At 32.7% G+C, this 15,938-nt stretch overlaps 2 protein-coding genes across 2 annotated transcripts; both read left to right on the plus strand.

Annotated features, from left to right (window-relative positions):
* The first annotated feature begins 6,601 nt into the window (after positions 1 to 6,601).
* On the plus strand, positions 6,602 to 8,722 carry LOC114751735 (transcription factor ABORTED MICROSPORES). Its single transcript, XM_028940403.1, has 5 exons — positions 6,602 to 6,771; positions 6,866 to 6,914; positions 7,774 to 7,842; positions 7,930 to 8,322; positions 8,423 to 8,722. The coding sequence occupies exons 1-5, from the start codon at positions 6,602 to 6,604 to the stop codon at positions 8,720 to 8,722; spliced, it is 981 nt and encodes a 326-aa protein (XP_028796236.1).
* A 4,344-nt stretch (positions 8,723 to 13,066) lies between these two features.
* LOC114751736 (RNA-binding protein FUS-like) lies at positions 13,067 to 13,766 on the plus strand. Its single transcript, XM_028940404.1, has one exon. It carries the CDS (start codon positions 13,074 to 13,076, stop codon positions 13,764 to 13,766), a length of 693 nt encoding a protein of 230 aa, XP_028796237.1. The 5' UTR covers positions 13,067 to 13,073.
* Positions 13,767 to 15,938: the final 2,172 nt, after the last annotated feature.

Consider the following 15,938-nt stretch of genomic DNA (forward strand, 5'->3'; position numbering starts at 1 on the left):
TGTTTCGAACCAGATAGTCCCTCTCTGAAGAAGACAAGATAGATTGAATATCGTGGGCGACGTTTCAACGCCAGCCATTTTTCTCGGTCTGTAAAACATCGGACGTGGTATTATTAGCATTGGCACGCAACTGAGGAAGTAACTTTTTTTGGACAAGGAGTTTCGCAATCAATAATGGCTATTTATAGGGAAAGAAAATCTATCTTTTTCCCACTCTTTCTGGAATGATTCTTCGTCGGTGTGATTCCAGAAACATAACTAAGCATTTCTCTCTTTTTCCTTTGAACGTCGCAGCTGGCCCACGTTGTTCATATATGTGCGACCATGAAACGCGGCGCCGGTAACAACTAGAAGGGGACAGTTTGAACAGAGGATCACGCGGTGGATATAATTTAAAATCTGATCCAATAATATGTTTCGAAATTTTATAATAGGACCAAATTATCATTGAGGATATGATATTATGTTTTCATAGTCGATTGCTAAATTATCCTTCTATACTTTGAAAAATTTCATCTTTCATTATCATCATCTGTAAGTAAACTTTGTTGCTTTAATAACTTCTGCTTTCAATATGTTACATCCGATCATTAATATAAGAATTAATTAAATGTTTAATTTGATTTTAAGTATAATACTCCAATTCACTTTGTTTTTAATATTTATCTATTTCTCTCCAAATAATCACTATAATGATGGCACATATTAAGAAATTTTTATCAAGGGCATTTTCAATATACATGATATTAATAAAGATATTTTAGAAAAGTCAATGCACATTTCTTACAATTAATCAACTTAATTAATTTTTTTAATTTTTGTAAATCAGTTATCTAGCATTCTAGTTCTTATATTAAGGACTAAAAGTTGTATTAAAGAAAACTTGTCAACAAAATTTAATATATAAATATTAATAAAGATATTTTAGGAAAGTCAACGCTTATTTTTTTTTTATGCAGTGTGCTTATTAAAATAACAAGTTAACTTGTTATTTTACTAATACTTGTCAATTTATTTGAAAGAACTTGTCAATTTAATATGTAGAATGTAGGAAGTCTTTATAATTCAAAGTGTGTTTGTGAAAGTGAAAAGTTCAACATGAAGAGCGTGAGTCTAGTAAAAAAAGAAGTGGTAAGTAAAACTTACTAAAATGAAAATTCTAATTAAAGTTTTAACGGGGCAATCGTGGGGGAGGATGAAAACTAGTAATTAATGAGTTAGTTGATAACTTATATTTAGAATTAAAAACTATTGAAAAAAAGGTATTATGAGATCTCAAAGAGGATATTTAATTATCAAAAAGTCTCAATGACAAGCTAACAGTTTAAAATTTTGTTTTCATTTTTTATGTTGAAACTTGTTATTACATACTTTTTAGTTGTTAACGGAATATTGGGTAATTAAATCCCTTCATTAGTATCTAATAATAAGCCCCACAAAATTATTTCTAGAAGAGGAAACATCTCTCTTTCATCTAAATGCTCCCTAACTGAAATACAATAAAATGAGGACTATTACCATTTTGATCCTAAATGTAAATCATTTTGTAATGCAGATTATAAAATCGCACTTACTTTTGTATTAAGAATGGAAGGAGTAATGCTTTTGGTGAGCACGTTTTAGTGTTTAAAATCTGCTACTTTTGTGCAAGACAAAATAACGGCTTTTCAGTTTCACATGACAATAGTATTTTGATACATATGTTTTTGCCATTTTCGGTTCTTTAATATAAAATCGCACTTATTTTTAAATCCAACTAGCATACTCGTCGTTGAAACTTGGTAATATGTTTACATCAAATCATTAAATATAAATAATCAATGAAATAAAATATAGAAGCGATATGGCACTTATAATTAATTAGTTCCATGGAGGCATCGACAACTTCCATTGGTTGTTCTTAGTTCATCTTTCCATGTTTATCTATTATTAGCTATTAATTTAGGTCAACAATATTTTGAAACGTGCCATTTATTGATTCCCCACTTATTTGTGTTTTGATTAATGTGTAAGTTCAAATTGTTTAAATCTCAGAATATCACGTGCACATAAACGACTTTGCCTTTCTAAATTAATGTTTGTAGTAATCAATTTTGTTCCAATTAATTTTTTCAAACTGAAACTGGAATCCTTGAATAATGAAAGTTAATTAGTGTAATATGATTTATATTTAAATAGGATTTTGTTGGCAAAAATATTTAAATAGAAAAAAAAAAGTTAGTTTATGTTAAACTTATTTGAATGATCTAATTGAAAACTTGCCTTCAAAAGGTTCAACTCTGAAAAAAAAAAAACTAAAAATCAAAAGTGGAAAAAGCTGACATGTTAATTATAAAATAAAATAAATTAATTTCACAGTTTTATCAAGTAATAATAGTTAATATTTTAAACTTGTTGAAAAAAGCATGACTTCTTAATTTTGCCCTTCACTGACATTAATAATTACAATAGAAATGTTGTCTGGAAATTAAAATCATGTTGATGCTATATTTCAAGGCCAAAAATTCTTATAATTACATCTTTACCCTATACCCTATATTTAAAATTAAGTAGGATTTTATTATTATTAACTAACAAAGAGACTAGAAAAAGTTATCAACTAATAAATTGACATACTACAACTTCATATTTAAAATATCCTTGTTTTTCTTTCTTTTTTTCAAGGGATGAAAAGGCAAAACAAGGATATTTAAAATATCCTTACTCCCATGCTGCTGATGGCAATTTTGTATTATTGATCAACCTCTGCCTCTGTGCCTAAGATGATAAGAGAGATCGGGTGCAATCTTTTATTGTTTGAGTAATTTTATCCAACTTTTTTATTAAAAAAATGTTATATATTTGGCAACATTTATTTTGGCTACAAAAGAGAGCTGACACCCAAAATAAACAAAACTAAGTCATAAGAAAGGAGATCCCACGGTGTCCTCAATTGAAATGGCAAGGTCGAAACATAAAAACTGCGGAGTGAAAGAATAATTGGACCTGAGATATTATGAGCCTAAAAATGGGCTTGTCATTTTGCCATTTTAACTTATCCAATGACCCCAATACATTTAGAATCAAAATAAGATCACAAATCTCTCTATTTAGAAAAGCTGGATGTGGGAAATAATCAAAGTGTTAGAAGGAACAGAACAGATTTAAACCAAAAATCTCTCTTGCACGCAGAGACTTTGTCAGCTGTAATTTGATTTCTCCATAACAGATTTAAACCAATAATTTGCCCTCATTTTAATTTTTTTCTTTATAATTTTAAATTATAAGTTTTGATTTCTCAATAAGAAAAATGGTTCTGGTTCTTATTAAAATACAAGAAGCAATCAAAACTTATGATTTGTAATTAAACGCACCAAAATCAAAATAAGCATATACTGTAAAAATGAAATATTGTATTCATCCAATAATTTATTATATATTTTCATTTGTGTGGTTGTTTTCAATACAATTAATTACATAGGACGGAGGAGTAGGAGAAGAGCGTGTGGGTGGGGGAGAGTTATGGAGGATGCAGAAGTAGGTCAAGGATGGGATTAGGATAGTTGCTGCTCTTAAATGCTGATTGTGACCAAGGTAAATCAAATCCCCCCTTCCTCTTCCATCCATCCTCACTGCCCGCCCCCTTCCCTCTTCTCTTCTCTTGTCTTCTCCTGAAAATAACACCGTTCAGAGAGAAGATGTCCTTTCAAGTTCAGCCACAGGCACAGCCACAGCAGCCAGTTCAGGTGTACCCTGCCACTGTCACCACCCAGCCACCTCCCCATCATTCCAATGGTTCCTTTGGGACTGTTTTCATTGTGCTGGCTGTGATTTTGGTCATTTCTCTTCTTGCTTGCTTTCTCGGCCGCCTCCGCAGCCGCCGCCGCCACCCTGAGAGCTACGGTGGTGGTCATCATGGCCATAAACCATACAAGCAGCAAAACATGAACCAGAACCAGAACCCGAACCAGAACTACCAGTTCCGACCCAAAGAAGGTGATGTTGAGCTTGGGTTTGACAAGAGGATCCCAACTACCAAACCCAACGGGCACAGGAACGGGCCTGGTCCTGGACTTGGGCATGGATCCCAAGGATCAAAGCCACCTTACTATGGTGGAAACGAAGGCAACGGTGGTGTTAATGGTGGTGAAGAGAAGGGATTTGAGATGAGGAATGGAAGAGAAAGTAGTATGAGAGAGCAGGGGCATGGGCCTCGGCCTGGACTTGGGTATGGAGGCCGAGGTCCGAGGCCACTTGTCTATGGCGGTTAATAGAGGGGTTTTGAGATGAAGAATGGAGGAGAAAGAAGTATGAGAGAGCAGGGGCAGGGGCATGACGCTCCTTATTAGTTTACCTTGTGAGTATAACACAACCGTTCCTATTATAGTATTGGCTTTCTCTTTAATCATTTTAATTCTCTACTTTTTTCTAGCGTTTTAGATACAGATGGTTTGGATTCTCTTTAAACGAGATGGTCCTAACCTGTTAAAATATACATAAAATAGGGGCCTATTTTATGTATATTTAAAGAGGTTAGGACCAGAAATGTAAAGAGAAACTCAACCAAAGTCTACGAATTATATAATTGTCTATGGTGTGATATGATGACATGATGTATTGAGGGTGTGTTTTGTTGGCTTTGTGTTCTATACATATGAATAGAAATCAATTTTATTGATTCGATAAAGAAGTTGATGTTTAGTTGTTTAGGTAATATTTTGTAGTGTAAATTATATTACAAAATGAGTGTCTTACGTTTACAACAAGAAGAATAATATTTTATGAGACTGTTGATACAGATATATTTAAGAAAAATAATATAATGTGAGGTTTATTATTTAAATTAAAGTGCACGAACAACTTTACTCTTTAAGGAAATTAATGCAAGTATTCTTAATGTCTCTTTCTTTTAGAAGGCATCTGTAGAATAATAAAATGTTATGTAAGATTTGTTTTAATTTGCCTCATTGGCGATGGAGATCTAAATGAGTGTACATTAAAACATAAGATTACCTAAATGATTAAAGTGAAATATGAATAGAGATTCGGAGATCACATAAAGAAAAATATGGTACGTACATGTACACACAAGACTAGTTTAAACGTGCAATATACTCAATTTTTTGTTTTATTTACTTTTTCTTTCAATCATTAACGAAGAACGTTCAAGCATGTTAGGATTTTTCGTACACCATCTTATTATAAGTGTGAGAACTAAATATTTAATTCATATATATATTAAAGAAATTTGTTATTTATAATAAATGTACGGTGATTTTTTAAAGTATTTTTTAATCTCATTAGAAACTAATTTATTGATGAAAACTCCTCCTTTTTTAATGGGGATGATTTGCAGGGAGAAATCATAAATTTAAAAAAGAAAATAGGTTGTTACTACCTTCAGTTCTAAATATAAGATTTAATTAGATATTCTTTAATTTGATTATAAACATAAGACTCTAATTCACTTTGTTTCTCGTGTTTATTTATTTTTTTCTAATAATCTTTAGAGTAAGTGTGAAAATATTTTTAATACATATAATTAACAAAAATATTTAAAAAATATCATTTATTTATTATAAATAACTAATTTTTTTTTAAATATTTACAAATTAGTCACCGCTCAGCTAATTTTGAGGCTTCGAAATGAAGGCGGTATTAATAATAACGAGATGGAACCTCATGCCGCTTAACAATTATTCTCTTTTGCCTGACAAAGATTATAACGGCAGTCCTACGATCCTCACAAGGCATTCACATGACGCTTTGATTTTACGGATTGGACTGACCATGAATTAATATAGACACAAACATATTAATGAAAAGGGTGATTTTTCGAAATTTTGTCATGTTCAAAGGCTTCCACCGACGGTATATCCCAGCTTTTCTCCCTCGCTGCATGAGGGTATCATACAAATAGATTTATTTTCATTGAAAGTGAGGGGGGGGGGGGGAATATGGGAGTGTGAATGATCTTGATCTGTTAAGGGTTGCTTTCGCTGCAGCTTCTCGAGTGAGGAGCATTTTGGACATTAGGAGCAAAAAAAGAGTAAGAGAGTCAAAAACTGCTTTCTGGGTTGCAAGAGTAAGATTCCCGCTGCAAAAGATATGATTCTGATTAGAATGATACAATTACAGCATACCCTTTTCTTTCCCCATCCAAATATTGCAAAGGGCAAATTGGTTAGCCTTGTCGTGTACCATGTGCTTCAAATTGCTCCCACATTACACAAACACTGATCTATATATATATATATATATATATATATATATGTAGAGAGAGAGAGAGAGAGAGAGCACAAAAATGAAGCATCTTTTTCCCTTCTCCATCACAGAACAAAACCTCAAAAAGCTAACTTCACAGAAAGCAAATTTGCAGTATTAAGAGGAGACACAGAAATGCCAGGCTTGGAGGTAGCAGCAGTGGAGGGATTCAGAACCTTTGACTGAGACTAAAGCTTGGGACTATGTTGTAGTATGGAAGTATGGCGATGATCCAACAAGGTAAATAATACTACCAGGAAAAAGGTGAAACAAACCCATTTCTTAAATCATTCTATCAGATGGAAAAATCTGATCTTTCTTCTTCTTCTTCTTGTTCTTCTCTAGATTTATTGAGTGGATGGGCTGCTGTTGTGTTGGGGGATGTAATGGAAGCAAGAACGAAGAGGAAAAGGAGGAAGAATATAGACTGGGTCGTAGATGTAGGGATAGTCACTATCAGCATCCAGTGAGAACCAAGGCTTGTGAGGCCCTTGCTCTGCTTCCTTATACAATGCCACTTTATTCTGGGTATAATAACTATTTCTGAAATTTTGATTCTGGGTTTGCTTATACTTTACACAAAGGAAATTAAAATCACTAACAGGATAGTAATTTGATCCAGTGTTCATGGAGACGTGGCAATATCAAAACAACCTCAATGGCTTTCCCAGGTAATTAAAGTTTATTCCTAAGAGTAAGATGGGGTGTGTTTGGATGACACCCCAAACCATGGTTTGGGGTGTCAATCACCCAAACACTCCCTCTAAAAACCAAAACCATGGTTTTGGGTCAAAACCATGGTTTTGACTCCAAAACCATGGTTTTGGGTCAAAACCATGGTTTTGACTCCAAAACCATGGTTTTGGAAAAAGCAAAATTTTTTTGCTTTTGGAAAAAAAAGGGAGAGTGTGAGAGCTTATATGATATGTATCTTGTTATTTTTTTTATAAACATATTTTTTGATAAACATATTTAATCTTATATTTTATAAATATATATACACATTAATTATTTATTAATTATATTATCTTATGTATTATTAATTATGTTGGTAAAAAATATATTATTAACAATTTTATTCCTTCAAATTAAAATATATCATAAAATCTATTTTTTCTGTAATTATCATATTAACTTATGTCTTTTTTTTAGTAATTTGTATATATAAAAAGTGCTTCTGATAATAACTATCCAAACACTCACTTCTCAGAATCACTTTTTTACAAAATCTATTCTTCACAGAATCTATTCTCTCCAGAATCACTTTTCCAAACCACGGTTTAGTTTCATCCAAACACACCCCAAGAGTAAGATGTTGACCCAAGTAGTAGATCACCTGTTTGATTTTCTTCCTCCGTAAATGACATAAATCTATTCTTTTTCATTTTTCCATTTATATTTCCTCTCAAAATTGCCATACTGGTGAAAGTTAAAGCTTTCTTGGCTTATAAATAGTGAATTTTTTATTGGTTTTATATAATATATATATTCATATATTATATAAAATCTGAAAAAGCAATAAAATGACAGGATTCAACCGGAACGCAAGTTTCGATCCCTATTATTGGTGGTATTATAGAGCTCTTCTCAGCAGAGACTGTAAGATCTATGAATCTTTATACTTACCTTTCATCATCTCTATCTGAAAGTTCCAAGTTTATGCAATTAAACCTTCATGTTTCACAGGTACCAAAAGATTCAAGGATCATAGAGTTGATAACTGCATGTTGCTGTCTCTCTATGAAAAATGAAGCCATTTCTGAACATCCACCGTTAGATTCATGCTACCCACAAAGCTTAATTTCTAGCATACACACATCTGCAGTAGAGCAGTGCATCTCTCACCCAAGCATTGAAGGATCCTCCAGTGGATCATATCCTTCAAATGAAACTCCAAAAGAACATCAAAGAGGTTTGGATTTCCAGTGCGGCACTCTAGAAGAAGATAAACCAGAGTTGCTCACAAGACCTCAAAGGGAATTCTATACATCTAAAAATCTTGTCACAGAGAGGAATAGGAGGAGCAGGATAAAAGATGGGCTTTATGCTCTACGAGCTTTGGTCCCAAAGATAACCAAGGTACAGAGATGATTATGCGACCCTGTGTGTGTGTGTGTGACAGATTATTGAATCTCCTTCATCTTGTTCAGTATTGAATCTGCTGATTTATTTCTGGCAGATGGATAGGGCATCCATTGTTGGAGATGCCATTGATTATATAAAGGAACTGCAAGAACAAGAAAAAGGACTTAGACACAAGATCACGGCTTTGGAAGAAGAGGATTATAGAAAGAACAAACCACAGTGGAGGAGGCCAATATTGAAGGAACAAAGAGGAACCAGAAGTTTGCATCTTGATGAGCCCATCCAAAATTCCTCTGATTCCACAAAAAGGACCCAGATGGAGGTAGAAAAAGAGAGTAATAGAATGAACTCTGCTTCACAATTTTTCAAAGCCATGAATGAAACTACATATTAGAAACTTATATTGCCATGTCTGTGGTTGTCACCTCATCACTAGCTGTCATCTCACATTCTCCTCTCTCCCCCATACCGCCATGTCATCCCCCCATCTATATCATCGCCACGTGTCCATCATTGTGAGCTGCCATATGTCATCAATGGCTGCCACCTCGCCAGCTCCCCTCTCTCCTATATTGCCATGTCATCTCTTCATCCATGTCATTGCCACATGTCCATCATTGTGATCCACCATGTCAATCACCAACCACCACCTCAAACGCTTCCTCTCTCCCATGCCGTCCATGTCACGTGGTCTCTTCATCCATGTTATTGCCACATGTCCATCATTGTGATCTACCATGTCATCACCAACCACCACCTCAACACTTCCTCTCTCCCATGCTGTCCATGTCATCGCCACGTGTCAATCATTTTGAGCCGCCACGGCATTGTCTTGTCCACATCATCGCCACGTCACAAATTGGCTCAATTTGTGAAAGAGTGTTGGTTCAAATCTGAGACCTCGTGCCTACATACTGAAGCTTTTGCCAGTTGAGCTGAGAATTACTTGTGAAATTTTTATGCAAAAATATATATAATATTTCTAATAACAAATACAAATACATATAATAAATATTATATGTATAATTTAATATATATTATATAATTTAATATATTATTATTTATTTGAATTAATTTTTATATTTTAGTAAAAAAATTGCTAACAATTTATATTTTTATTCAAATATTTAACAAAATAATAAAGTATATTATATATTTTTATTTTTATTTTATTTTAATATTTGTATTTTTTAATTTTATATAATATATTATTTAAAAATTATGAAATATTATATTTTTTATTTTATAATAATTTTAAAAAATAATTATTATATATTATATTATATTTTTTGTGACAGATTAGTGATGGAATTGCGATGAAAATTAGTGACGGAAAATTTCCACTATTAATTTCCGTCATAAAATATTTTGTGATAGGAGTTAGTAACAGAATCAGCGACGGAATTGTGACACAATTTAGTGACGAAATTTTATTTCGTCACTAATTCTTCACTAATTTAGTGACAGAATAAAATTTTGTCACTAATATGTCGCTAATTTAGCAACGAAATTTTCTGTCACTAAATTCTGTCGCTAATTTTAGTGATGGAATTTATGAGGAATTAGCGACGGAATCATCACTCGTTCCCTATACAATTTGTTTTATAAAATTCCCCTTTCTTTTCACCATGTCTAATTTTTGCAGCACTACATAAAATATTTTTATTACGAAATAAAACTGAGACCAAATAAATTAATCTTAGATTGTCATTTAAAAGTTTTCGTATGGATAAAGTGAGTTATACATGTCACGTAACTTACAGAAAAAGGACTATAAATGTGGTGGCAAGTAATCAATTTTGCTGGGTTACTCAAAATTCTATAAATTAGGCTCTAAATTTTAGTTTTCAACATTTACAGATTTTATATTTTGATATTTTTATATAATAAAAGTAAGATTATAAAGTTGTATTTCTCGTTTAAGAAATAATTAATTGGAATGTATATATCATGGGGAGAGAAAAAAGAATTAATGGTGGGGAATAGGGCAAGCAAAAAATTCATGGGGAGAGAAAAAAGAATTAATGGTGGGGAATAGGGCAAGCAAAAAATTCATATTTCATACGCTTGTGAGGAATCTTTTGTTCCTTCTTGGGGTGTTTTTAGCATTTGTGCTTTTAGTCGCTTCCCTCTGCTGTTACCAAAATAAAAATATATTCCCAAAAAGTTAACAATAAAATAATAACAATATACGAACAAAATTGAAAAGAGGTATTGCACACGTGTCAATTTAACCTTCTTCTTTTTTGTCTTTCCTCCTTATTCATAGCCTTCTCTTTTTAAAAAATAAAAGTTTCAAATTTCTTAATGAACAATATTTTATAGTTATTAAATGCTGCAATAAAATTTCTTCTTCTTTTTTTCTATTATTTTTGAAAGAGTTAAATTTTTACTAAATATAAACACATATCCTACCAAGATTCTGAGAATTCCAAATTTATCATATTATGAAATATCAGTTTTTTCAGGTAAATTTAACCCCCGAACTTGAGATGTCATCCAAACGTGGCAAGTGGCATTACCATTAAGATAGGTTGTTGTTAACATTTTAAACACATATATGAGTAGTATAAATTAGAATTTTTTGGGGACAAAAGTATAAATTAAATCAAAATGGTTGATGTTTAGTATTTTAAGTGGAGCTAGAACAAGGACAATATTCAAAAACTTTTGAGGAGTCGTAACTCATGAAACACAATTGGGAATCTTTGTTGCTTCTTGGAGTGTTCTTGCATTTGTGCTTTTATTCTTCTTTATCCATCAAAATTGGGAAAAAAAATACAATAAAATAATACAATCAACAAAAATGATTTTAAAAAAACACGTGGGCTTGCACTTGTCAATAATCCACAACGTTTCATGGTCCAGTTGGCATTTAAGAACAAGAAGCTAAACAGTTAGGTCCAAACCCATTAATATTAATTAATGTTATGATTAAATTGTGATTAATCTTTCAAATAATTAACACACGGACAGATACGAACTCATCGCTTCTCTCCCACTTTGCTAAAAGGCAAAAAGAGAACCATTAATAAGTAAACCTGATTAAGAATGCACTAATCCCCATCTTAAATTTAATCATGTTATACACACTTTTCTTTATATCTCTTCCTCAAATTATTCATAAACTAGAAACTTGAACTTTTACACAACACGCATACGGAGATACTATTTCAAATTATATTACTCATCCGGTCCTTAATATAAGATCCATTTAACTAATTTGATTAGATTAAGGAAGTTAGGTAAGTTGGTTAATTATAAGAAAAGTGACACATTTTTCCTAAAACACCATAATCATCTTTCTTAATATCCCATTTCCCTCTTCTATTTGATTATGGTTGAGGGAATATCCATAGGGGTAATTTAAAGAACATTGATAAATATGAGAAATGGGCCTTATATTTAGGACCAAAACCAACTTAACAATTGGATCCTATATTAAAGACCGGAAGAGTATTTAATATAAGAGGTATATAACTAATTTGAAAATGTTAAAAAATTAAAATCAGTTATTTATAATAAATATGTGTTGATTTTTTTAAATTGTGTTCTTTAACCAAGTGCATTATAACTAATTTTTGGTGAAAATATGTCACAATCAGTAAGAATATTTTAGAAAATATTATAAATGTAGGAGACAACGTGGAATGAAATCTTGTACTCCTTCAGTTCTTAATATAAGATTTATTTGACTAATTTGATTAGATTAAGAAAGTTAAGTGAGTTACATAATTATAAGAAATATGGTATATTTTTCTTGAAACACCATAATCATCTTTCTTAATATCTTTCCTCTTTCTTCTACTTAATTATGGCTGAGAGAATATCCACATAGGTAATATAGAAAAAATTGATAAATATGATAAATAAGTCTTATATTTAGAACCAAAATTAACTCAATAATTAAGTTTTATATTAAGGACCAGAGAAGTATTTAGTACCAAATCTAATTCTCAATTAACTTTTATATTAAAAACAAAAAAAATAGTATATGGAAGTAAGAGTTGTCGATAAGTGAAAAAAAATTAGTAAAAAACCATTATCAATGTATGAAGCACAGTAAATGACAAATCCTTTCTAACTATATTTACACTATAAATAAGAGTTGAAAATTAATATACCACCTATATATATATATGTGATATAACAGGATATAAACAGTGGAGTTGATTCTACAATACACACCAGGCCACAGCAAATAAAAGTAGATGCTTAGCAATCTTTTTTAAATGCTTGACCCGAAATTGATGAGTATTCTTGCACGCAGAGACTTTGTCAGCTGAAGCAATATATACCAAACCTATAAACCAAAGACCCTAATCTTTCACTTCCCAATTGATTAAACCAAAAATCTCTCTCTCTCTCTCTCTCTCTCTCTCTCTCTTCTAGACCTCTAAAGTAACAACAAACAGAATATATATCTTTACTTGGGGTTGTCGATCTCTTTACAAAAAGAAAGTGCCTCCCTTTAGGTGTGTATTGGATTAATTATTTGAATCCCACATTTGCATTTAACCTCATCTCACAAGGTAAATCAAATCAATCCCACTGTGCATTGCTTCGCCACTTAACCAAAACCCACGTATTTCCCTTTCTCTATCTGCACTCAAAGAACATATCGCTTCTCTAACTTATTATACTCATCAAATCCCTCCTTCCTCTTCCATCCATCCTCACTACCCACCCCCTTCCCTCTTCTCTTCTCTTGTCTTCTCCTGGAAATAACACCGTTCAGAGAGAAGATGTCCTTTCAAGTTCAGCCACAGGCACAGCCACAGCAGCCAGTTCAGGTGTACCCTGCCACTGTCACCACCCAGCCACCTTCCCATCATTCCAATGGTTCCTTTGGGACTGTTTTCATTGTGCTGGCTGTGATTTTGGTCATTTCTCTTCTTGCTTGCTTTCTCGGCCGCCTCTGCAGCCGCCGCCGCCACCCTGAGAGCTACGGTGGTGGTCATCATGGCCATAAACCATACAAGCAGCAAAACATGAACCAGAACCCGAACCCGAGCCAGAACTACCAGTTCCGACCCCAAGAAGGTGATGTTGAGCTTGGGTTTGACAAGAGGATCCCAACTACCAAACCCAACGGGCACGGTAACGGGCCCGGTCCTGGACTTGGGTATGGATCCCAAGGATCAAAGCCACCTTTCTACGGTGGAAACGGAGGCAACGGTGATGTTAATGGTGAAGAGAAGGGATTTGAGATGAGGAATGGAAGAGAAGGTAGTATGAGAGAGCAGGGGCATGGGCCTCGGCCTGGACTTGGGTATGGAGGCCGAGGTCCGAGGCCACTTGTCTATGGCGGCGGCAGAGGAGGCAACGGTGGTGCTGGTGGCGGTGAAGAGAGGGGTTTTGAGATGAAGAACGGCGGAGAAAGAAGTATGAGAGAGCAGGGGCATGGGCATGACGCTCCTTACAAGTTTACCTTGTGAATACAACATAACCGTTCCTATTATAGTATTGGCTTTCTCTTTTAAGCATTTTAATTCTTTACTTTTTTCTAGTGTTTTAGATACAGATGGTTTGGATTCTCTTTAAATGAAATGGTTCTAACCTGTTAAAATATACATAGAACAGGCCCTTTTTATGTATATTTAAAGAGGTTGGGACCAGAAAATGTAAAGAGAAACTCAATCAAAAGTCTACGAATTATATAATTGTATATGGTGTGATATGATGACATGATGTATTGTGTGTTTTGGCTTTGTATAATATACATATGAATAGAAATCAATTTTATTGATTGGATAAAGAAGATGATGTTTAGTTATTTAGGTAATATTATGGAATATGATACTTTTCTTATCCTAAATGTAAAATTTATTTGGTAGTGTAAATTATATTACAAAATAAGTGTCTTAAATTTACAACCAGAAGAGTAATATTTTATAAGACTGTTGATACAGATACCTTTAATGAAAATAATATAATGTAAGGTTTATTATTTAAATTAAAGTGTATGAACAACTTTACTCTTTAAGGAAATTAATGCAAGTATTCATATTGTCTCTTTCTTTTGGAAGGCATCTGTAGAATAATGAAATGTGATGTAAGATGATTTGTTTTAATTTGCTTCATTGACGATGGAGACCTAAATGAGTTTACATTAAGAAATAAGATTAGCTAAATGATTAAAGTGACATGTGAATTGAGATTCCGAGTTCAGATAAAGAAAAATATGGATACATACATGTACACACAAGACTAGTTTAAACATGCAACATGCCCAATTTTTTATTTTATTTACTTTTTCTTTCAATCATTAACGAAGAACGTTCAAGCATGTTAGGATTTTTCATGCACCATCTTATTATAAGTGTAAGAACTAAATATTTAATTCATATATATATTAAAAAAATTAGTTATTTATAATAAATGTACGGTGATTTTTTAAAATATTTTTAATCTCATTAGAAACTAATTTTATTGATGAAAACTCCCCCTTTTAATTAATGGGGATGGTTTGGAGGGAGAAATCATAAATTTAAAAAAGAAAATAGGTTGATACTACCTCCAGTTCTAAATATAAGATTTAGTTGGATATTAATTTGATTATAAATATAAGATTCCAATTCACTTTATTTTTCATATTTATTTATTTTTTCAATAATCTTTAGAGTAAGTGTAAGAATAGTTTTAATACATATAATTAACAAAATATTTAAAAAAATTTCACTTATTTATTATAAATAACTGATTTTTTTTTAATATTTACAAATCAGTTACAGCTCAGCTAATTTTGAGGTTTCGAAATGAGGGCGGTACTAATAATAACGAGATGAAACCTCACGCCGCTTAACAATTATTCTCTTTTCCCTGACAAAGGTTATATAACGGCAGTCCTACGATCCTCACAAGGCATTCGCTCTGGGGTTTTCGAGAATATATGCCGTACCCTTCCTCCCCTGTACGACCAGCATTCCTCAAAACACAAGTGGAAATCGAAATATGAATCATAAAAGAGGCCAACAGGGAAGGGGGGGGGGGACAAGAACCTGTACACACACATATATGCACAGTGAATTATTCCCTCCAAACAATCAAATCCCATGTGACACATGACGCTTTGATTTACGGATTGGACTAACCATGAATTAATATAGACACAAACATATTAATTAAAAGGGTGATTTTTCTAAATTTTGTCATGTTCAAAGGCTTCCACCGACGGTATATCCCAGCTTTTCCCCCTCGCTTCATGAGGGTATCATACAAATAGATTTATTTTCATTGAAAGTAAAAGGGGCAAAAAAAAAAAAGAAAAAAGAATATGGGAGTGTGAATGATCTTGATCTGTTAAGGGTTGCTTTCGCTGCTGCTTCTGGAGTGAGCAGCATTTTGGACATTAGGAGCAAAAAAAGAGTAAGAGAGTCAAAAACTGCTTTCTGGGTTGTAAGAGTAAGATTCCCGCTGCAAAAGATATGATTCTGATTAGAATGATACAATTACAGCATACCCTTTTCTTTCACCATCCAAATATTGCAAAGGACAAATTGGTTAGCCTTGTCGTGTACCATGTGCTTCAAATTGCTCCCACATTACACAAACACTGATCTATATATATATATATATATATGTAGAGAGAGAGAGAGAGAGCACAAAAA

This window comes from Neltuma alba, unplaced genomic scaffold, assembly GCF_004799145.2.
Source record: "Neltuma alba isolate B1F8T4 unplaced genomic scaffold, ASM479914v2 tig00007080_pilon, whole genome shotgun sequence".
Taxonomy (NCBI): Eukaryota; Viridiplantae; Streptophyta; class Magnoliopsida; order Fabales; family Fabaceae; genus Neltuma; species Neltuma alba.

What these genes read in the sequence shown, in the direction of transcription:
- LOC114751735 (XM_028940403.1), top strand. Translation starts at nt 6,602, where the DNA reads ATGGGCTGCTGTTGTGTTGGGGGATGTAATGGAAGCAAGAACGAAGAG. An exon ending in AGCTCTTCTCAGCAGAGACT is followed by an intron (nt 7,843 to 7,929) that starts GTAAGATCTATG and finishes CATGTTTCACAG; the next exon opens with GTACCAAAAGATTCAAGGAT. An exon ending in TGGTCCCAAAGATAACCAAG is followed by an intron (nt 8,323 to 8,422) that starts GTACAGAGATGA and finishes TATTTCTGGCAG; the next exon opens with ATGGATAGGGCATCCATTGT.
- LOC114751736 (XM_028940404.1), top strand. Translation starts at nt 13,074, where the DNA reads ATGTCCTTTCAAGTTCAGCCACAGGCACAGCCACAGCAGCCAGTTCAG.